General features: G+C 36.7%; 1 protein-coding gene across 1 annotated transcript in view; it reads right to left on the reverse strand.

The window, feature by feature from the left end:
* Window positions 1-24,192, reverse strand: part of BTAF1 (B-TFIID TATA-box binding protein associated factor 1) — a 91,128-nt gene that overhangs the window by 2,542 nt on the left and 64,394 nt on the right. Inside the window, exons 26-37 of the mRNA XM_076009983.1 lie at window positions 19,141-19,293; window positions 18,478-18,599; window positions 18,220-18,387; window positions 15,827-15,904; window positions 15,564-15,693; window positions 13,452-13,593; window positions 13,236-13,366; window positions 9,811-9,936; window positions 7,881-8,033; window positions 3,193-3,404; window positions 1,598-1,757; window positions 1,067-1,237 (exon numbers count right to left, since the gene is read on the reverse strand). Of these exons, the coding sequence (XP_075866098.1) occupies window positions 1,067-1,237; window positions 1,598-1,757; window positions 3,193-3,404; window positions 7,881-8,033; window positions 9,811-9,936; window positions 13,236-13,366; window positions 13,452-13,593; window positions 15,564-15,693; window positions 15,827-15,904; window positions 18,220-18,387; window positions 18,478-18,599; window positions 19,141-19,293 (1,746 nt within the window). The remainder of the gene's footprint in view (window positions 1-1,066; window positions 1,238-1,597; window positions 1,758-3,192; window positions 3,405-7,880; window positions 8,034-9,810; window positions 9,937-13,235; window positions 13,367-13,451; window positions 13,594-15,563; window positions 15,694-15,826; window positions 15,905-18,219; window positions 18,388-18,477; window positions 18,600-19,140; window positions 19,294-24,192) is intronic.

A 24,192-nucleotide genomic window follows, 5' to 3' on the forward strand; every position in this document is an offset into this window, starting at 1 on the left:
TATAGACTGGGTCTCCTTATGTTTTCGAGGCTGGTCTCAAATTCCTGGGCTGAAGCAATCCTCTTGCCCTGGACTCCCAAAATGCTGGGATTACAGGTGTGAGTCACCACACCTGGCCCTATAATGGCTAGTTTTAATTTCATTATATAATGCTGTTTCTCACTATAATTTATACTGGGGAATGCAGTTGATTTTCTGAACCTATACAGGACTTTGAATCCAACCCTATTAGTTTTATATTATTAGACAAACTGATATATCCAGCAGGTGCATCCTTTTGATTATGGATTGTTAACTGATATATTAGTTCTATCATCTGCAATAACAATAATGGCTACTATTTGAGAATCTACACTAGGTATCCTTTCGAACTGCTAACATATATTATTTCATTTTATCCTTACAACCATGTAATAAAATAGATGTAGAAGCTCAGAGAAGTTAATTTCCCTAAAGTCACCAGTTATCAGGAGACGAGGCCAGACTCCCACCTATGAGTGTCACTGACTCCAGTGATAAACTGTCCTTTAGCAGGAAAGGACTAAGGAAAGAAACCTTTAAGCAAGACACTGTAGACATCAACCAAAAAAAAAAAAAAATGAAAACTTCACACACTCCCTAGTATGCTTGAGGTTTATATGGGCACCAAGAATTCCCTCGCTGGCCTGGCGTGGTGGCTCACGCCTATAATTCTAGCACTCTGGGAGGCCAAGGAAGGAGGATTGCTTCAGCTCAGGAGTTTGAGACCAGCCTGAGCAAAGGTGAGACTCTGTCTTTACTAAAAACAGAAAAATTAGCTGGTCATAGTGGTGTTTACCTATAGTCCCAGCTACTCAGGAGGCTGAGGCAAGAGGATCACTCGAGCCCAGGAGTCTGAGGTTGCAGTAAGCTATTAAATGACAATGCCGCTGCACTCTACTCTACCCAGGCTTACAGAGTGACTGTCTCAAAAAAAAAAAAAAAAAAAAAAGAATTCCCTCATAGGATTATCTAGTGGATACTAGTGAATACCTTCTGCTGTCCCTTTAATAATTTAAAGATACAACAAATTATAGAAGTTTTTTACCTTATCAAGAGTAAACAGATCAAGAAGTTGATCAGTCCCCATACTCTGCAAACTAGAATTCTCTTGGCTAATAACAGTATTTGCTATGTTCATTTTGAATTTCTGCAAACCCATTATTTTCTCTTCCAGTGTTCCTCTGGTTATCAATCGGTACACGTTAACCACACGTTTCTGAGTAAGAAAAAGAGTTAAATGAGTGTAGCACAAATTGATAAACTTTGTGGTTCAGCAAGTCAGGGGGCTCGTATAGTACTTTCTACTACCTAATTAGATTAGATTTTAATTTTGTCTGGTCCTATGAGCTCAAAATGTTTGCAGAAATCACAGAATATTAGGAATGGACAGTGACCCAGGGTTTCTTGGTCCAAGCACCTCACTGAAGGAAGTGGTACTACAAAAGAGTTAAGTAATCTGTCCAAAGTCACAACACTTGTTAACACCAGAGCAAGAACTTGAGCCCAGGCTTCCTATCTTTTTGAGGGAGAATTTTCCCCAGTGCACAGGTTAACACCTATGAGAGGTGACTTTTACCTGCCCAATGCGATGGGCCCTGTCCATGGCTTGTAGATCTCGCATAGGATTCCAGTCGTGCTCCACAAATACCACCGTGTCAGCGCCTGTCAAGTTAAGCCCTAGGCCACCAACATGAGTTGTAAGTAAGAGAACATCTATGGATGGATCATTGTTAAACCTAAAAGTATAGATAAGAAAAATAAAATTAGTACATTTCTTTCTAAGCCTCCTATAACAGAAACTATAATTAAAGAGCACAAATGAAAACACTGCTTTAAAAATCCACTATAGGGAAATTTCTGTGACCACTTCAGATGAAAATATCCTCTTTTAGTAATGTATACCATCTTTAGTAGACAGAATACATTTTAAACTTGTCAGAAATTTCATAAATGGAAAAAAATAAAGCCAAGTGAGTTGTATTTTATGATACTGGATAGAGACTAAGCTGCAAAAATATAATTAAACACTAATTACAATTAAGACAAAACCCAACTCTGAAAATTTATGGGGACAGAGAAGAATGAAGAACAGCCTAGATCATTCAGAGAAGGTAGAAGATGAGAGTGTAGTATTATACTACTGTACTAAGCCTAGAAGATATTGCCAAAGGACATCTAGTAGCTTTAAACATTATTCTTACTAACATTAAAAATATGGCCAGGCACAGTGGCTCAGCAGGGTGAAAGAGCAAGACTCTTATCTCAAAAAAAGAAAAAAAGCAATCTACCACTTATTATTCTTTTTTTTTTCTTTTTTTAGATGGGGTCTTGCTATGTTTTCCAGGCTGGTCTCAAACTCCTGGCCTCAAGCAATCCTCCCACCTCAGCTTCCTGAGTCACTGGGATTACAGTTGTGATCCACCACACCCACCTGTTTTCTTACTATGAGACAAGCAAGCAATGGACTTTGTTCTTTATATGCATGATTTTATTTGTTACAACAGCTCTATAACAGTATTACCAGTATCCCTATTTTAAAAATACTGCTTCAGCAGAGTCAAGAGTCAAACCTGGGTCTGTCTGCTTCCAAAGCCCCTTCCTGGGTTTCTAACTTTGTTGTGCTTTACAATCTCTTGGAGATGCTTGTTGAAAATGCCCACTCTTGAAGACAACAGGTTGGGGAAACCTAGGAATCTGCATTTTTTTAAAAAGCAACCTCTGAAAATTTTAAAACAGAGGTTATAGACCACATTTAAGAGACACTGCACTGTTCTGCTTCCTAGCTGGGTCAGCTTCCAACTTGTTCTCATCAGAGAAATGGACTGGGATAGAGATTTTACCTAAGCCATTTGTTTGCGTCCTCTCACCCTAACCCCCTAAAAAGGTAAGGGAAAAGTAGTTATCTCTATTGCCTGTTGATGCCTTAAATTTCTTTCATGCTCTTCAGAGTGCTTTCCTAATACAGTCACACTTTTCATTTACTAAACTATTCAATTATATTTCTTTAGTTCTATGTTTAAAAAGAGGTTTATTTTGGTTGAATTACACGATAAGAAGACATTTGCAGATAATTAGCCAATGAAAATATTTCATGAGGCAAACTTCTATATAAGTAATAATAGATCTACTATAGCTCAATTTATGATAACAAGAGTTTTAGAAGCCACTTACCGAGAAACAATGGAATGCCTCTGACCAGGAGGTATGCTGCCATCTAATCTCAAATAAGTGACAGAAGGCAGGTGAGGTTTGAGAAGATCATGTTCTACGATATCAAGCATGCTTTTAAGCTGGCAGAAGATCAGTATTCTATGCTGTGCCACAACAGACTCTGTGCCGCTCTCGGAAGTGCTGCCATTTCCCAAACCACAGTCCAACAGCAACTTGAGGGTAAAAATCATTACATATGCATTTAATAAAAATAGATAAACAATCTCACTGTGACAAATATTTCTCTCTGTAGCAAGAAAAGGTTACAGTTACCTGAAAAGCACTTAGCACTTTGGGCTGCTGTCACCTTGTAGCATATGGAACTAGTTTTTGAGGTGCTCAGGCTTAGAGTTCCCTGGTCACCTCTACAGGAGTGTATCTAACAAGATCATTCTCCCTTTTCCTTAGCTCCTTGAGGCTAACTAGAGCCTCAATAAATGTTTGTTAAAATTAATGACAAAGAAGCATTATGAAAGAATAAAAAACATAAGCAGCCACATTTGGTATTATCAAAATCACAGAAAAGGAGCATGTAGCTAGATGTCTGGATTCCTAACTTACTTTATCTGCAGACCAAGATCTTTAATGGCAGGAACCACACTGCTATGGATCTTTTACACTTCTTCCTAACATGGTTCAGTGCCTTGCACACAGCAGATGTAATTGGAGTGAATAAAACCCAAGTGAATAATGTTTAGGTCAGCTTCAGAAACCTAGTGTACCCAATAGTACCCTTCCTCCCTAAGGATACTACTGAATTCTGCTCAAAATGTAAGATCTTAATAATGCAGGATGCTTTCTCTTTTCTACTAATAGAATTTACTTAGAAAGCCAAAAGCTCTGATGGGAAAGGTAACCAAAAGGTCAACCAGGCAAACTCCTTGGGGTAATGTGCAGAAAATGACACTGTTTTGTTAGAAAGTCCTGCTTGTAAGGCTGGCGCTTGCCTAATGTCTGGGAACTTGGATTTTGGGAGTCTTTCTATCAGTCCCTAACTAATAAGGATGGTTTACTGAGCCTAAACTCTTGTGTAAACAATATGATTTATGCTGAGACCTGCTTTCTTTTTGGGAATATAGAATTTTGATCCATGATAGGCAGAGGGTATATATGTGATCAGCCCCCCAATAAAAATCTTGGGCAGAGTCTCTAATGAGCTTCCCTGGAACACAACACTTCACATGTACTGTCACAATTTGATGCTGGAGAGGGAACAAATGTTCTCACTCTTCTACCTAACAACCCTTAAAATTTGAATTTTTATTAGAATAGGCATATGATGTACTAGGGAGGCACTCCTTTAAACAGAATAAAGAAGTCTGATAAATGTAATTATCCTTATCTCTTGCCCTCAAATCTGCAATCAGATTTAAAGTGTTTCTTTTTAAAAGTCCTGACTATCTAGGGTGTCTCAGGAGAGTATGATTGTGTGGGACCCAGCATAAAGAAGGTGATATCATCAGCGGGACATTCTACATAGATCATATAAAATAGGAAGGAGTTCCAGAGAATAAGGACTGGATAAACATTCTGTGCCATGCACACTCGATTATCTCAGTCCTTTAGGTAGCAATATCATAAACCTGAAAAATAATCAGTCATATTAAGAATATCCAACTGAAACTTCTCCAACTCCATGTTTATGAGACAATCTTCCTAATGTAATCTTTGTCCAGTGTAGCTACCCTAGTGAATGTGTGGACAGATCATTTGACATTGAGTATTCCTGTCTGGCAGCAGAACCAATTTTCTGGTTTCCCTAATAATCTCTCATAACATCAGTACTCCAGGTATCCTCTGACAAAATCTAGTTTGGGGCCTTGAAAAACTGATTACTAAACTCTAGAAAATGTTTGCCAAGGCCACCTAAATATGGGTGTCTAAAGCCAGCTGCCTTTCTAGTTAGCATTTCAATTTTATTTTACCCCAACTTTAGCATAGGCTAAATTACCCCAGGTTTTTCAATCCTCATATAAAATGGCTTCCAAATCTTTTAACATTTTGATTTTCTGCTTAAAGCATATTGCCCAAACTATAAGTGATACTCAAAATTTGGTCTCATATGTATAAAATACAGTTAAACTGTGATTCCCTCATTTTAGCCATTATACTGTTTTTAATCCCACCCAAGATCCTATTAGTTTTATCTACTGACAACTAATTCACACAATGCTTCTAGTGAAGTTGCCATCAACTCAAACTCAACTTTGCCCCATATAAAATGTTTACCAAGTCTCACAAATTCCTTATTTACCTAAGTGTTTTCTTTTAAAATTGACTCTGCTTAGCTCCACTAAATTTTACTTAGACTTTTAGTTCATCATTTCAGCCTCCTGAAATTTTTGACTCTGGATCGGGCAATATACTTCTCCCAGCAGCACCACCTGCTAATAAACATGTTTCTACTGATAGACTTTTAGAAAGTAAATAAGACTTCTTCCCGACTTCAGAGAACACACATATTTGGATTTAAAAAAGAAATGTATCTCTCCCAAAACAGCACCTTCACTCTGAATGGTGAAAAGAACTGAGAAAATGGAAAGGAAGGCTGCTAGAAAAGCCCTCCATGAATATGGCCAGAAGTAATCTGGGCCTCTTGAAGTTGCAGACTTCCTAAGCATCTTAATTCCAGATACTTCAGGGTGACAAGGAGTATACTCTAAAATGAAAGATCAATTTAATTAATAATTGCTGGAAAAAAACCATAAAAGCTTGTAGTGTAATTCTAATATGGATGAGATTGAATTTTTATTTGAAAATGGATCTAATCAGCTGATTCCCTAAGTATATTTTACAGCTTTATCTAATGTATCAGCTAAGTTAGGAAAATCACAAACATTTTAAATACAAACCTATAGCAAAGTTTGGTCAAAACAGAAACCCATTCCATGTATAAACAAATCTAAAGGTGTTAATAATAGTCATTCTTCAATTTAATGATATGAAAGTCCATTACTTTTAGTTTAATGATATAAGGATAAATACATACCTGAATATATACGTCAGATATACTATTATATAACATTTTTCATACTAATCTATGTGAAATTTAAAATCTCCATTCATTAGTTAATCTCAATGAAATTTGGCCTAGAATAACTACTGTGAACTGAAACAACTGGTAAAGTCTAGATTTTATAGTAAGATCTTCATTTTTAAGACTAGTTAGAAATGGCATTTGTGCTAACATTTCAGTGCTTAAAATTGGTTCTTTTAACCTTTGGAAATCTTAGAACTTTTAAATTAAAAAAATTTTAATTTAAAAATTCTATTTTTAAAAGCTACACCAAGAGGGTGACATCAGCAAAATGGCAATGGAGGCAGCTCCAAGTAAAATAAACTCAAAGAGCTCCACAGTGACATACATTATAATCAAACTGTTGAACACCACTATGGAAGACATTATCAAGAAAGTGAAGGGACAACCTACAGAATGGGAGAAAATATTTGCAAATCATGCAACTGATAAGGGTTTAATATTCAGAATATAAAGAACTTCTCTAACTCAACAAAAAGACAAATAATCCAACCAAAAATGAGCAAAGGGGCTAGGAATGGTGGCTTATGTGTATAACCCTAGAACTTTGGGAGGCTGAGGCAGGAGGATTGCTTGAGGTCAGGAGTTCAAGACAAGCCTGAACAACATAGCAAGACCCCAATTTGAAATTTAAAAAGGCAAAGGACTTGACTAGGCATTTTTCCAAAGATATGCAAATATCCAAAAATGTCCAATAAGCACATGAAAAGATGCGCAACATCATTAGTCATTAGGAATAGCAAATCAAATCCACAATGAGTTATCACTTCACACCTAGTAGGGTAGCAATAATTAAAAAGAAAGAAAGGGAAATATGTGTTGGTAAGGATGTGGAGAAACTGGAACCCTGGTTCACTGCTGGTGGGAATGTAATGTAGCCACTATGGAAAACAGTTTGGCAGTTCCTGAAAAAGTTAAACATAGAACTGCCATATGACCTAGCTGTTCCACTACTTAGTCTATATCCAAAAGAAATAAAAACAGGGACTCAAATAGATATTTTTAAGCTAATGTTCACTATAGCATTATTTGTAACAGCAAAAAGGTAGAAACAAGTCTTGACTGACACATGAATGGATAAATGAAATGTGGTATATCTATACAATGGACTATTAAGCCATAAAAAGCAATGAAGTACTGATATATGCTGCAACATGGATGAACTTTAGAAACATTATGATAAGTAAAATAAGCCAGTTACAAAAGGACAAATACTTTGATTCCACGTATATGAAATATTTAGAAGACACAAATTCATAGAGATAAAAAGTAGAGATTACCAGGGGCTGGGGGAAGGGAGAACAGAGAGTTATTGTTTGATGAGTACAAAGTTTCTGTTTGAGTGATGCAAATATTTTGGAAAGAGTGGTGACAGTTGTATGACATTATAAATTTAATTAATGCCACAGATTTGTACACTTAAAAATAATGTGGCATATTTTGTGCTATATATATTTTACCACAATTTTTTTAAAAGCTGTATCAAAATTTTAACAAAGCAAATTAAAGAAATGATAAACACATCAGTAATCTTTGGGAAAAGCAAATTTACCTACTGTTACATATCAGGAATGTGCAACACACATCTAACACTTAAAAGAAATATACATACCTGTTTCAAAGCTGAGAGTTTTGGGGCATGCTGAATATCATGAAGAGAAGAATTCTGAATTGCCAGTTTTTCAGTAGTGCTCTTGAACTCCGGATGTTGAGGTGTTAAGACTAATGCTGGATGGTTGCACAATTTACGTAAGTACTGTAATGCCTTTAAGGGAGGGTTAAAAAAAAGATATACATGAGTCCATTTCACATACCACAAATGTTTGTCTCTGTATCTTTTCCTATGCTATTCTGTTCAGAATGTCTTTCTCCCTGTTCTCACTCAGCAAACTTCTACTCATTCTTCAAGAACCAGTTCAAATGTCTCCTCTATGATTTCTGTGTAATTTGTATGTATTTCTATAAGGATATTTATAACTTGTATAAACTGTACTGTTTATGCCTGTATCCCCCACTAGACAATATGCTTCTTATGGCAAAATGAGTGCCTTATTCATCAGTTCCTTTAAAACCCTTTCCCAAATTGACTGATAATGCAGACAGATGCTTCTGGAGCTAGGCATCATTTCTGAAAGGAAACTTCAAACTTCAGGGAGTATAAAAATTTCTTGAGGACCTTATCAACCTGCAAATCTCACCCTCCTACACAGTATTCTGATTCAGCAGATCTGGAGGGGGGAAAGGAGGGGGAAATTGGGTGATTGTCTCAAGTGGTTGTGTTTGAAAAATAGAATCCTACATGGTCTCTTTTCTCTGATTCAACCACTCTTCTGCTTCTTACTTGGCTTATGATTTGTTTCTCACCCTTGGCACACAGTTTTTGTATTAGCAAGCCCCACTGACAAGGCCCAAGACACTATTGAGCACTATGATAAAAACTGAGGGGGAAAAATCTTGGGAGAGGTATAAGTCTTCACAACCATCTTTTCCTCTTCTCTTTAAAAATGCTACAGTATTTAATCTATTGGTGGGAGGTTTTCTACAGTAGAATATTTCAAGAAGTTAACCACTTCGGTACAGCGCTCACCGGCCATGAAACCTTGCCCACAGCCGGCACTCATAGTCCGCATGATAGTTCGTGCTGTGCATTGACGACGAATCTGTTCTGTTCTCATGTGATGAGGAAAGCTTTAAAGCACTGAAAGCTTGGCTTTACTTTTACAGGCAGCTTTACTTGTAATGTAAATCAGAATAGGTAACATATACATATATGTTTTCATTACATTATTTTTAAATGTTCACAATTTTATTTTGATAAATGAAATATTAGAAAAGTCATATCATGGCTGTCGGCTAACGTCAACGCTTGCGTTCATCTGTGGCTATCGACTATAGTCAACACTGGTACTGAAGTGGTTAAGAAGTGAGTTGACACTTGCCACCTCTTTTTCATTTGCTATTCTCTTAAGCACAGGAGGCATGATCTGTCTTGGGACTTCTGTACTTTGTGTATCCTCTGCCTCGAATCATTTCCCCCCACATACCTGCATGCCTCTGTTAGGTCTTTGCTCAAATATTATCTTCTCAGTGAAGTGGTCCTCGTCCCCTCTATTAAGAAACCACAGCCTACCTCGGACTCTAATACTCTATAACTTCATTTTCTGCTTTATTTTTCCTAACATAATATGTATTTTACTTATTTTTCATCTCTACCATGGAAGGAGTCTGTTTTATTATTCACTGCTTTAAGTAACTTCAGAAGTTAGAAAAATTAATGTCATGTGTTAAATGTTTCAATATTTTTTAATGCAAAAGCAAGATTCCATATTCTAAAAACCTTTTCATATAATGTAGAAACATATATATTACATTTTGAACAAGTACTTACCAATTAACATTAGATAGGTATTTTAACTTTTCAAGAATGACTATATACATAACATTGAAAAAAATTTAAATAAACCCATATTTCAATGTTCCACATAGTGACTGTCTCACTAAAAATATTCTTCAGCATTTAAAAAGTAGACTGTAATCTATACCTGGAATACATGGCCTGTAGCTTTAAGCTTTGGTTTTTCAGTTTCTTCAGAAAGTGCAGCTGAAGAAACTGTTTCATCAACATCACACTTGGCACGAGACTTAGCAAAATCTTCATAGAGTTGAACCTGTAAAATCGTCCCCATGAATGCTGTAAGTATATTTATTTTCAATTGTTCGAAACACATAATTAGCAAAGGCCAATATAAGAGCAGAAATTTAATCAGCCCCCATTAATGAAAAAAATTATAATTCACTGCTAATATAGATTATCCCCTCCATCTTAATAAATTCCTTTAAAATTATATTTACAAAACAAGTATAAACACATTAAGTTTGGATGCTAAAATATTAAAAATCCTAGTCAACAGTCCTAGACTCAATTTTTCCACTGTTTAGAAAAATAAACACATTACCAATTAAAGGAGAACCTGAACATTTACAAGTAAATGAGGAAAATCTTCCTCAAATGGAAAAAAAATATCTTCCTTAAATGAAGGGATATTATCAAGACTCTGTTAAGTACCAAATTTTAAGGAACACTCCTACACTGCTGGTGGGACTGCAAACTAGTTCAATTTCTGTGGAAAGCAATATGGATACCTCAAAGCGATACAAGTAAATCTACCATTTGATTCAGCAATTCCACTACTGGGCATCTACCCAAAAGATCAAAAGTCACTTTATGAAAAAGACACCTGCACTCAAATGTTTATAGCACCACAATTCACAATTGCAAAGCTGTGGAAACAACTCAAGTGCCCATTAATTCATGAGTGGATTAATAAAATGTGGTATATGTATACCATGGGGTACTACGTAGCTTTAACAATGGTGATATAGCACCTCTTGTATATTCCTGGATACAGCTGGAACCCATTCTACTAAGTGAGTGTCTCAAGAATGGAAAAGTAAGCACCACATGTAATCACCAGCAAATTGGTATTAACGGATCAACATCTAAGTGGACATATAGAGTAACATTTATTGGGTGTCGGGAGGGTGGGAGGGGGGAGGAGAGGATGGGTATATACAACCACAACGAGTAAGATGTGCAACATTTGGGGGATGGACACATTTGAAGCTCTTACTCGAGGGGGGAGAGGGGCATGGGCAATATATGTAACCTTAACACTTGTACCTCCATAATATGCTAAAATTTAAAAAAAAAGTACCAAATTTTAAAAGAATGTTACTGCTACCCTAAAAGGGGAATGCATACCAAGTTTAAAGTATTACTTTGGGATCTGGGTTCCTGCCTTGTACATGCTAAAATAATATGAAAGGAAGAAAATCCAGAGTGCCAAAGAACAGAAATCAAAAAACAAAAAACCTATGACTGCTAACAAAGCCAAAACATCACTTCCCTTTGGTGCTCCCTTCCTTGAGATTACTTAAATATGTTTTATGCCTATCTTATAGCACCATCACCAGTATATCATCATCATGGATTTTTTTCATATGACATCTTTACCTAATTTTAAAAGTTTTTATCTCATTATTCCTAAAATATTCAAAAAATATTAATTCAAGTTTTGCAAACAGAGGAATGGGAGAGCAAGAGATGAGGTAGACAGTATAGAAGAATCAGAACTCTCAGCCTCCAGAATACTAACTAGCCCACTAAACTCAAGTTGAAAAGATCAAGAGATTAATACTGGCTAACAGGTTAACTACCTATTCACTGGAGGGGGTGGGGGAAAGTAAGTTTCTGGGTATAGTTATGTATCTTTTATTCATTTAACCATATTTAATTAGCTCCTAATATTAAAATAGACTGACACAAACTTAAAGCATAAAATAAACATTCAGACAGAAAATTCTGATTTTGAAGCCATGTCTTACTAAGGGACAGTTTCTTCTATTTATGTCCTTAGAAAAGTATAAGGAAATACTTCACAATAAATTCAATGATCTCTATGTACAAAATGAGAACTGTGCAGAAGGCAAAATTTATTTTGAACATTTATAGGCAATGCAATAATATTTCAAAGAGAATGAAGTACCACTGACCAACATTTGAAATTCAGCCCTTATAGTCATGCATCGCATAAGGACATTTTGGTCAATGAAAGAGTACAGGCCAGGCGCGGTGGCTCACGCCTGTAATCCTAGCACTCTGGGAGGCCGAGGCGGGCGGATTGCTCCAGGCCAGGAGTTCGAAAGCAGCCTGAGCAAGAGCGAGACCCCATCTCTACTATAAATACAAAGAAATTAATTGGCCAACTAATATATGTAGAAAAAATTAGCCGGGCATGGTGGCGCATGCCTGTAGTCCCAGCTACTCGGGAGGCTGAGGCAGCAGGATCGCTTGAGCCCAGGAGTGTGAGGTTGCTGTGAGCTAGGCTGACGCCATGGCACTCACTCTAGCCTGGGCAACAGAGTGAGACTCTGTCATAAATAAATAAATAAATAAGAAAGAAAGAAAGAAAGAAAGAAAGGAAAGAAAGGAAAGAAAGAAAGAAAGAAAGAAAGAAAGAAAGAAAGAAAGAAAGAAAGAAAGAAAGAAAGAAAGAAAGAAAGAAAGAAAGAAAGAAAGAAAGAAAGAGTACTTATGACAGTAGTCCCATACGATTATAAAAGCACATTTTTACCATACTTTTTATATGTTTAGATACACAAACACTTAACCACTGTGTTATAATTGCCTACAGTATTCAGCAGAGTAACATGCTATATAGGGTTATAGCTTAAGAGCAATAGACCATATCATACAACCTAGGTATGGAGTAGGCTATACCATCTAGGCTTGTGTATATACACTCCACAATGTTCACACAATGACAAAATCATCTGATGCGTTTCATCCTCATTGTTAAGAGATGCATGACTGTCTATTAGCTCTACAACCATAGGCAAGCTACTTAACTTTTCTAAGCATCACTTTAATTTGCAAAAATGGGTATTAACACTACCTATAATGTTGTTGTAAGAATATGACAACATTCAGAGGCAGATCTTTGGCCTTTATAAATATTTACTTATTTCTTCATCAATTTAACTTTGTGACCTTTCAAATTAACTATAATGGACATATAAGAAAATAGCCTGGGCGCAGTGGCTCACGCCTGTAATCCTAGCACTCTGGGAGGCCGAGGCCGAAGGACTGCTTGAGGCCAGGAGTTCAAGACCAGCCTTGGCAACAGCAAGACCCCCATCTCTATAAAAAATAGAAATATTAGCCAGGTATGCTGGCACATGCTTGTAGTCCCAGCTACTTGAGAGGATGAGGCAGGAGGATTGCTTCAGCCCAGGAGTTTGAGGTTGCAGTGAGCTATGATGACACCACTGCACTTTACCCAGGGCAACAAAGCAAGACTCTGTCTTCCCTTCCCCCCTAACCCCCCAAAACCCCCACCATCACCAACAAAAAAACCTCACAAGACATTCTGCTAATAAACATATCACCAAAACCCACACTCCTAACCTGAAGGGGACTGAGAGTACAATAATAGTCTTGAATAATTTTAGGTGGGAGATCCTGCAGAACATCTTCTTTCATTCTTCTCAAAAGAAATGGCAGGACTTGGCGGTGCAGGGCATCCATAGCAAGAACACCTGTTAATAGTAAGAGAAAATGGCTTGAAAAACATTAGGGATAAATTAAGTCATTTACACAAGGTTTATAATTATCTTTTCATACCTGCTTCTTGTTCTCGACTGGAGCTTCGAGCATCCCTACTTGCTAATATAGGTTTACCATATCGAGCAGCAAACTGGCGTTCAGTACCCAAAAATCCTGGCATGAGGAAATCAAATAATGACCACAGCTCCAAAACGTTGTTCTGAATATAAAAAAGGAACACCAATTATCTCTACTGGGGTTATTTCCTTATGCTTAAAAAATGGAACATTAATGTAAGCCTATTATGATAAAATGGATGAAGATTATCACTACATTTTTAGGTATATGGTTTGAGTCTTCATTTTAATGGGTAAAATTAAGGTCGGTATCCTTGGAGAAAATATTCAATCTTATTTGGGGGAAATCCTCAAGTCTCCACCACCAGAATAAATCTTGGTCTACAGTGTTATACCCTATTGTTGGCATATATGAAGTAGTAAATAGAAGAGCAGAAAGATAAGTTCCTGATTCTTTTATCTTTGACCTTCAAATTAATAGCAAGATTTAAGGAATTTAGCCACTATCACTACCTTCACCACCAATAAAAAACCTCGAGGAGTTTGGTTATAAGTCCTCCCAGTATTTATGAGTCCTAAGGCAAAGGCACAGATTCTTTCCAATTCTACAGGTAAAGTTTAATGGAAAAAAAGAAAAAGAAATCAGCACCTTTTCATTTTGGATAACCTTTCCCCATAGGTGTCCTAAGGCACATGCTGCTTCCCCAGCTCCCTTTCCAGAAGCCCTCCTCACCCTGGCTCCAGCGCAGCATGTTGGGCCGTCCTCCCATTCAGATGCTCTTCTAATCTTACTCAGGCTCTGCCCCCTGACACTGGGTCCCCATGGCATTGCAGTTTAAAAAGCTACCTTATGGCTTTATAGCCAAATTACTCAGGTAGGGGGAAAAAGAAGTGCCTTTAAGCCCACAAATAAAAACCAAAAAACTTCTTTTGATGTCTGAACCAATTAAAAGCAATAACCTATTTTAAATTACTGTGACATTTCCATATAACTTTAAATTGAAGCATAATAAATCTTGATAATTCAAGTCTAAATAGGCTTTTTCACTTCTAAAAATACTTTAAAATTTTTTTCATAAATTTAGAAAAGCTTATAATTAAGTTTATCTCTTGTGGTTACTAAAATCCACAGAGCTCACTTAATGGACAAAACACTAACCCTTATAATAATCAGTCCATCACCAAAAATAAATTTAAAAGAAAAATAAGTACATAAATGAAGAACCACCAATTTTTTTTTAGAGTTGGAAGGAATCTTGGTGGTCACTTGGCATTTACTCCTCCACTAACTGGAGAATGACTGAGGGGAGCATCTTCCTACCAGAGTTTGCTATCCAAGTTAAACGTGAACATTTGCAACTAATTCCTCTGGATGACAACAAAATCTTTCAAAAGCATCTGAAGATATCTACATACTACCCATATCCTTCCTTTTTCTAAGATAAACTCTATAATCATGTCCCTTCAACTTCCTCCTGATATCTGGTATTCACACATGTACTATATGATGATTCACCTCTACTCTAGCTTTTCAATGTTAAATTAGATTGCGGCATATCACTACAAAAGGAGAATGACCAGTGTGGATTAGAGTCTGACTTACATCTTTCATACTTTAGACACAAGACTTCTATTTACATAGCCTAAAATTATATTTTAAATATGACTTAATTTTTAAAATTTTATTTATTAGACACAGGGTCTATGTTGCTCAGGCTGGAGCATAGTGGCTATTCACAGGTATGATGACAGCACACCATAGCCTTGAACTCCTGGGCTCAGTGATCCTTTTCTCAGCCTCTCAAGTAGCTGAGACTATAGGCATGTGCCATTGCCCCCAGCTAATTATGACTTTTAAAACATGGTCTGTTATACTGTATATATACAGACTGTATATACTGTGTGTATATATATACACATATATATACTGTATATATACAGTATATATACAGATACTGCTATATGCCAAATGAACCATTAAACAAGCAACATGATTACTAGAAAATTATCATCTCTATAAACTAAAGAAAACTCTAATTCACCGCCAAATGCCAAACCTACTCTCTACCTGGCAAATATTTAAAAAAAAAAAAAGGGAATAGTAAATAATTACCTGGATTGGTGTTCCAGAAAGAATAATCCTATAATTAGCAGTCAGTTGTTTTACTGCTTTTGACAATTTTGTTTTTCCATTTTTGATGACATGGCCTTCATCAAGAATACAGTAGTTAAATTTAATATTTCTAAGGGAGAATAAATAGAAAATTTCAGTATCCTTTACTATATATCAGAACTCTATGAAGAATCTTTAAAGTAGGAAGATATTAAGACACTTCAAATTTAAGTTTTTCTAAAGAAAAAAATTTTAATTCTTACCTAAAGAAATCTATGTCATTCCTCACAACATCATATGAAGCCACTATCAGATTGTGCCTTTTTACTTGGTGCTGTAACCTTTATTTAAAAAATAAATAAAATTGGAAACAGAGACTCTGAAAAGTTTTTAACACAATTTTAAAGGTGAAACTATAGCTACCATTGTATAAGATGCTTTCAATACACCTCCTAAGCCCAGCATTCCCTTCTGCTTACTCTATATGCATGACCCTTCTAGTTGAAAGGCCACTCCTCTCATGATTTGGCCATGTTGCCTTACTCAGTCTGATCAGAAAAGAGATGAGCACAAGACTGAAAATGTGGTGGACATTTTAACTCTATTTGCCAATATCTTTCCCTTGGGAGCACTATTCCTTTACCTACCCCCCATGTTGTTTTAGGGAGCACAGAAGTGGGATGAACTGTCAATTATATGTCCCCATAATCATCAGAGATGAAGCATTTGAACTAGACTGAGGTATTCACAATACAATATCTTATCCCCTGATCACAAAGGCTGGTTTAGGGGCATGGCACAAACGAGGACAGCCAGTTATCTTCAGTATTGATATATTCATGATTGGGGAGAGAAGATCTGTTTACTATAGTTGCCAAGCTAGGAGAATGCAGGCCTGGGACTACCCATGGTCATCTTATTTACCAACTGTAGATGAAGTTCAGTAGAGACCTATACAATAAGTTATGTATGGGGAGGAAGAGTGAATGTGTGTGAAGCAAAAATCCATGTCTGAAATTCTCAAGAAAGTATATAATGAATTTCTTGTTTGCTTAAGCTAGTTTGAGTTGAATTTCTATCACTTACAAATTAATGAATTCTAACTAAGAGGCACTCTGGCAAACTGCTCAAGAGTATAAGCTTTTGCTGGGTGTGGTAGCTTGCACCTATAATCTCAGCTCCTTGGGAGGCTGAGGCAAAAGGATCACTGAGCCCAGGAATTCAAGGCTGCAGTGAGCTATATGACTATGTTGCTGCATTGCAGCCTGGGTGACAGAGTGAGACTCCATACCTTAAAAAAAGGGGGGGGGGCAAGCTTATGAGCTACCTGCATTCAAACCCTCATCTTGCCCACTTATTGGCTGAGTGACCTTGGACCCAGGCCCCATGCTTTAGACTGCTTATCTCAAAATTGAAATAACAATACTCATACCTCATAAGGTATGACTGAGAATACACAATTTTATAATAATTTAAAACTTCTTAGAATAGTGCCTAGCCAGTAAGTGCTAATACTAAAACTAAAAATTTTAATAACATTTAATAATAGTTAATATTATTATATCTGTATTAATACAGATGTGCAGCAAATCTATGGACTAACCTATGACTATCCAATCTTTTTGTTTTGAGACAGAGTATCACTCTGTTGCCCAGGCTAGAGTGTCGGGGTGTCAGCCTAGATCACAGAACCTCAAACTCCTGGGCTCAAGCAATCCTCCTGCCACAGCCTCCCGAGTAGCTGGGACTACAGGCATGTGCCATCATGCCCAGCTAATTCCTTCTCTATATATTTTTAGCTGTCCAATTAATTTCTTTCTATTTTTAGTAGAGACAAGGTCTCACTCTTGCTCAGGCTGGTTTTGAACTCCTGATCTTGAGCAATCCTCCTGCCTCAGCCGCCCAGAGTGCTAGGATTACAGGTGTGAGCGCCCGGCCTGACTATCCAATCTTTGAAAAATAAACTAAAATCAATGAGCTTCTGCTGTTCCAAATCTATAGTTAGGAATATAAGAAATATACTAATTAACAGGTAAGGCTAAAAGAACTCTAGTGCTGCCATGACAGCAGGGCAGCTACAGCAGCCATTGTGAACTAAAAGTACTTTTGGGGAGAGGGAAAGAGAAGGGAAGCAGAGTAAAGGGAAATACTTTTTTTTTTTTTTTTTTTTTAAAGAGACAGGAGGTAGGGGGCTCACTATGTTGTCTAGGCTGGACTCAAAACTCTTGGGCTCCAGCAATCCTCCTGCCTCAGCCTCCTGAGTAGCTGGAATTGCAGCTACGTGTTACCATGAAGGGCTCAAAGAAAAACTCAGGGAAGTGGGTAGAGAATGAGACTACAACAGAAGCACCAAGGAGATGCTATAGTTACAGGCTCCCAAAAGGAGCACACAGAATGACTTTGGTTCCTGATTAATTTCCCAGCTCCAACACTTAGAGAGCCCAACTGATTGTACAACTGCTAAAGATCCTGACATCTGATATGTGTCACTGATTATATCTTTCCAAAGTATACTCACTTTTCTTAAATAAGTTGAATAAGTTTCTATGTCTTACAACCAAAGCAGCTAATTAGAATTTGTTTTTAATACATTTTATTCTTCCAAACTATTTAAGACAAAAGATTAAACATTTTGTTGTTGTTGTGTAGTTCTTACCTTATTCGTTCAGTAGGAGGCCCAGTATAGTGTAATGGATTGAGATATTCTCTGGAGCAAAATTTACCCACTTCATCCACCCAATGACCTGTTAACGTTGGTGGACAAACCACCAAAGAAGGAAGTGGCATACATTCTGCCAATTTTGATCTTGCATATTCCTGGGCCCTTTATAACAGCAAAACACAATAAATTAAACAGCTTGTTTACATTTCTCAGAACCTGGAAACCTTATTTTAAAATAACATTTTTAATTACCTGTGGCAATGATCTCCTGCTAGGATGCAGATGGACTGTAAAGTTTTCCCTAAACCCATGTCATCACACAGAATTCCATGAAGTTTATACTTATTAAGAAATGCTAACCAGTTCACACCATCCTGTAAAGTTGGGGAGAAAGAGAAAAATGATACACATGAACAGATCACGAAAATTTTCTTATAAAAAACATGTTTGCACAGACCAAAAATCTTTATACAGGCAAAAAGAAATAAATGGGTATAAAACACCAAACACAAGGTTTTACTAAATCTGTTTTTTTTTTTTTTTTTTAAGAGATGGAGTCTCCCTGTTGCCCAGGATAGAGTGCAGTGGTGAAATCATAGCTCACTGCAGCCTCAACCTCGTGGGCTCATGAAATCCTCTCACCTCAGCCTTCCTAGGAGTGGAGACTACAGGCATGTGCCACCATGCCACAAAGCTAATTTTTAAATTTTTTGTAGAAACTCAGATCCTACTATGTTGCCCAGGCTAGTCTTGAACCCCTGGCCTCAAGAGATCCTCTTGCCTTGGCCTCTCACAGTGCTGGAATTATAGGTGTGAGCCACTGCATCCAGCCCTAAATCAATTTTTAAAATTCTTCAAGGTATATCTGAAAGGAGAAATCACTATTCATATTTATAAGCTAAGTATAAAACTTACCTGCTGATATTTTCTGAGTTCAGCATTGATTGGTACTGGAATTTTATAATTTTCCAACTTTTTCCCATCTAACAATTGCTCCAAAAAGTGTCGCTCCTTCGCTTTCAATTGGATTAATTCTTCTGACATATTTGGGGGATCTGGAATGCCTGCCTAAAATGATTTAAAGGTGTTTTAAAACTACTCCCAATTTTTTTATCCACAGATATATAAAATAATTTCAAGTCTTATCAAAACAAAAATACACAGAAAAAAGAAATCCAAAAATTGTATACTTTTAGAAACTTGAAGACAAACAAGTTTAAAGAATTGGACAAATATTGAAAGTGCTACAGTTAGACTAGTAAGTAAACACATTTGAGATATTTTAAAGATCATAAGCTACAACTTAATTTTCCCACATCATACATTATTTGATAAAAAGGCAAATAAAGTTGGATAGTTTATTTTAAATTAAATGCTGTTACTAGTGCTTGCCAATTTTAGTGTTCTGATACAGAAAGGTATTGGGTCTCAAAATGTGGTCTGCAGGGCCCCTATGGAGCCCCAAGACCTTCTCAATTATTTCATGTATAGTAAAAGGAAAACATTATTTGCTTTTTTCAGTGTAGTGACATCTGCATCAACGGTACAAAAGTTATGTGCCTCTGAAAGAAGGCAATGGCACCACAATGTACTAGTAGCCATTGTATTCCTCACAGCCATGCATTTTTTTCAAACAGCCAGTTTTACTTAAGAATGTCCTTGATAAAGCAGTAAAAATGATTAATTTTATTAAATCTCAATCCTTAAGTGCAAATCTTTTTAACATTCTGTGACGCTAAATATGAAGTACATATAAAGCACTCATGCTGTTTGTCAAAGTACAATATATTGAGGAAAAGCACTTATAAGATTGTTTAAAATTTGAGCTGAACTGGCCATTAAAAAAAAAAAATCTAGTCTTCAATACTCCAAAAATTTCCTTGACAAACTCTGTAGTGTTTATATATCCATCCTGGATGTATCCAACTTTATGGCCCTTCATTGGCTGATTTATCATATTCTTTTTTTTTTTTTTGAGACAGAGTCTCGCTTTGTTGCCCAGGCTAGAGTGAGTGCCATGGCATCAGCCTAGCTCACAGCAACCTCAAACTCCTGGGCTCATGCAATCCTGCTGCCTCAGCCTCTCGAGTAGCTGGGACTACAGGCATGCGCCACCATGCCCGGCTAATTTTTTCTATATATATTAGTTGGCCAATTGATTTCTTTCTATTTATAGTAGAGACGGGGTCTCGCTCTTGCTCAGGCTGGCTTTGAACTCCTGACCTTGAGCAATCCGCCCGCCTCAGCCTCCCAGAGTGTTAGGATCACAGGTGTGAGCCACCTCGCACGGCCTTATTTATCATATTCTTAAAAGATTTATGATTCCTAAACTTGGAAACATCAGACGATACTTATCCTCTTTACACATATTTGGCCCAGGAGACAGAAAGTACATTAACACAGCTACTTTTTCTGAAATAACATTTTATTTGAAAGGACTGGAAAACTATGGTTATTCTGACTGGTATATGGCTGAAATTTTTTTCAAAACTAAACGTGTCACCTCAAGGAAAACAACAGACATCACTTGGTGCTAGTGATAAAATTCAAGTTTTTAAGAGAAATTGACAGCTTCCCAATTAAAAGAACTTTTGCTGGTGAAATTAACAAACATTTAAAAAAATATTATATAATGAAATGTTACACCTATGGAAGATTTATTTAACTCAGTGAACCAATATTTTCCAAATGACCCATGTATAATGTTATAAAACATGGGTAAAAGATCCATTTAAAATTATAAGACAAACCAATGAATTTTAAGAGAGTATAAAAGAGAGAAGGAGAGTATGAAATGTTCATTGATAGGATTTTAGATTCTACATTGCACTCAATAAACTCTTTTTTCAAGTTTTGGTATGCTATCAGATAAAAGACTATCCACAATTATTTGAGAAGGCTGTCAAAATACTGCTCCCTTTTCTCACTACCTAATCTCTATGAGGCTGGACTTTTTTCATATACCTCAACCAAAACAACATATTGCAACAGATTAAATGCCCAAGCAAATACAAGACTCCAGCTCTCTACCATTAAACCAGACCTAAGAGATTTGCAAAAATATAAAACAATGCCACTCTTCTAATTTATTGTTTTAGAAAATAGTTTTTATTGAAAAAACTAATTATAATATGTAATGGGCTTGTTATTTAAATGAATGCTTTAAAAATTTTCCAGTTTCAATTTCTATTACAGAAAATATCATAAACAGAAACTCTTTGGTGTTTTTTTTTTTTTTTGAGACAGAGTCTTGCTCTGTTGCCCGGGCCAGAGTGCTGGGGTGTTAGCCCAGCTCACAGGAACCTCAAACTCCCGGGTTCAAGCAATTTTCTTGCCTCAGCCTTCCAAGTAGCTGGGACTACAACCATGCGCCACCATGCCCAGCTAATTTTTTCTATCTAGATTTTTATTTGTCTGGCTAATTTCTTCTATTTTTTAGTAGAGACAGGGGTCTTGCTCTTGTTCAGGCTGATCTCAAACTCCTGAGCTGAAGCAATCCTCCCACCTCAGCCTCCCAGAGTGCTGGGATTACAGGCAAAATCTTCATATATTTATCTTCATGCAACTTTTAAGAAATGACAAGACATATGGCTATATAACTAGGTCCATTCCCTAACAATGCAACCCTAAACCCAAGAGTCATAAATATTGTTTATACCAGGAAGCCCTTTGTGAGTGTCTCCTTTGCTGATTCCCATAAAATTCAGCAAAAGTTACTAATAATAGTGCAGGAAATTAGAGCTTATATCAAAATCCCTGGTTGATATTCCCTGATTCCTTGATAGTATATATTTCAGAAAAGTACATGATTTTTCCTATGAAGACTTAACAAAGATCATAAAGATAAAGAGGAACAGGAATGAACTTACATGACATTCTGGTTTCTATTGCTTTGTCTTCAAATACAATAATATTTTCTTCCACAGTGTTTAATCTGCTATTAGTTAAATCCAGTATTTTTATTTATAATTGTATTTTTCATTTCTACAATTTCAACTTGGGTTTTTTTTGAGACAGAGTCTGGGTCATTCTTATATCCTCTATTTTGCTCCTCATCACACTCATGCTTTCCTCTATTTTCTTGAACATTCAGAAGTATGTTTTAATGTCCTTGTCTACTAATTCTATTATCTGGGTCATTTCAGGGTCTATTTCCATTAACTGATTTTTCTTCTGGTTATTGGACATATTTTCATGCCCAGAAATTTTTTGGTGGATGTCAAACATCATAAGTTTTATGTGGTTGGGTACTGGATGTTTTTTAAAAAACATATATTCCATTATATATTTTGGGCCTTTTTCTCTGGGAAGTTAAGTTAGTTGAAATTAATTAGATCCTTTTAAGGCTTTCTTTCAAGTTTGTCGAGGTAGGTTCAAATCAGCCTTTTGTCAAGTGATAATTTGGCCCCATTACTGAGGTAATATGCTTCTAAGGAAAATACTTGATACTCTATATGGTAGAAAGTCTTGTACAAACTATTCCTGACCCTGTGTGAGCTCACCTATTCCATTCCAGTGATTCTTTCCCCACCCTCAAAAGCTTTTTTATACATACATGCAGATGAATACTCAGCCAAATACTTGAGGAAATCCCTCTGTGGACCTCTGGAGCTTTCTCTCTGTGCAGTTATCTCCTCTCAGGTACTATTCTTGCAAATTCTAGCCATCCTCTCTTCCTCCAACTCTGACTATTCAACACAGCAAGACTACTTCTTGAGCTCTCTTCGGGTTTCCCTTGTCTATACTATGGCTTAGAAACTTGCTCCACGCAATAAGCTAAAAAAGCACTTCATTTGTTTCCCTCCTCTCATGGATCACTATCCAGTGTTGACTACTTTCTGATGTCTGAAAACCATTGTTTGATACATTTTGTCTGGTTGTCTAGTTAAGGTCAGAGGAAAAATCTGGTCCCTGGTTTTCCATCATGGCCAGAAGCAAAATCTGTATCATATTCTCATAATTTTCACATCTATCAATGTGAGCCTTACTAATCTTTTCTCAATATTTAAAGTTGAAAATCTCTTCTCTTTGTCAATCTGTTAATTACTGTTATTCTCCCTGAACAAACAAACAAACAGCAACAACAAAAAAACAACCCCAAAAGCTTATTGCTAGCCTTGTAGTTTAGACCCTTTATCACCTCACAGTATATCTGGGCTCTGTCCTACAGCAATTTCAATCCACATTCAAGCAGCTATTAAATTGATTTTCTTAAAACTGCTTTCATCATTTCCTTTGCTTAAGGAACACATACTGCCTTTCCATTGCTATTCATTTCAAAGCTAAATAAGAGCCAAGGGAACTAAGTACAACCCATTAGTTTACAGGTACTATAATGCAAAGCCCAGGAGTTAAAAAGAATTTGAATAAGATCTAGGAAACAGAGGATGGAAAAAATTCTGGAAATGACACCAAAGTCTGTTATCTGTTTTTGTTGTGATGGTGGTTATATTAACACTTTTTCATGTGAAATAAAATATACATGCAAAGAAATATAGAAAAAATGAGCAGTTAAAAAAATTATAAAACCACGCCTGTAATCCTAGCTCTCTGGGAGGCCGAGGCGGGCGGATTGCTCGAGGTCAGGAGTTCGAAACCAGCCTGAGCAAGAGCGAGACCCCGTCTCTACTATAAATAGAAAGAAACTAATTGGCCAACTAATATATATAGAAAAAATTAGCCGGGCTTGGTGGCACATGCCTGTAGTCCCAGCTACTTGGGAGGCTGAGACAGAAGGATCGCTTGAGCCCAGGAGTTTGAGGTTGCTGTGAGCTAGGCTGACACCACGGCACTCACTCTAGCCTGGGCAACAAAGCGAGACTCTGTCTCAAAAAAAAAAAAAAAAAAAAAAAATTATAAAACCAGATCAAGAAAAATAGCTCTGCCATCACCCTAGAAGATTCCACATGCTCCTTCCCAATCATAGCCTCCTATCCTTTCCCCTAGAGGTAATCATTTGACTGACTT

Source organism: Microcebus murinus, chromosome 14 (assembly GCF_040939455.1).
Source record: "Microcebus murinus isolate Inina chromosome 14, M.murinus_Inina_mat1.0, whole genome shotgun sequence".
NCBI classification, from domain to species: Eukaryota; Metazoa; Chordata; class Mammalia; order Primates; family Cheirogaleidae; genus Microcebus; species Microcebus murinus.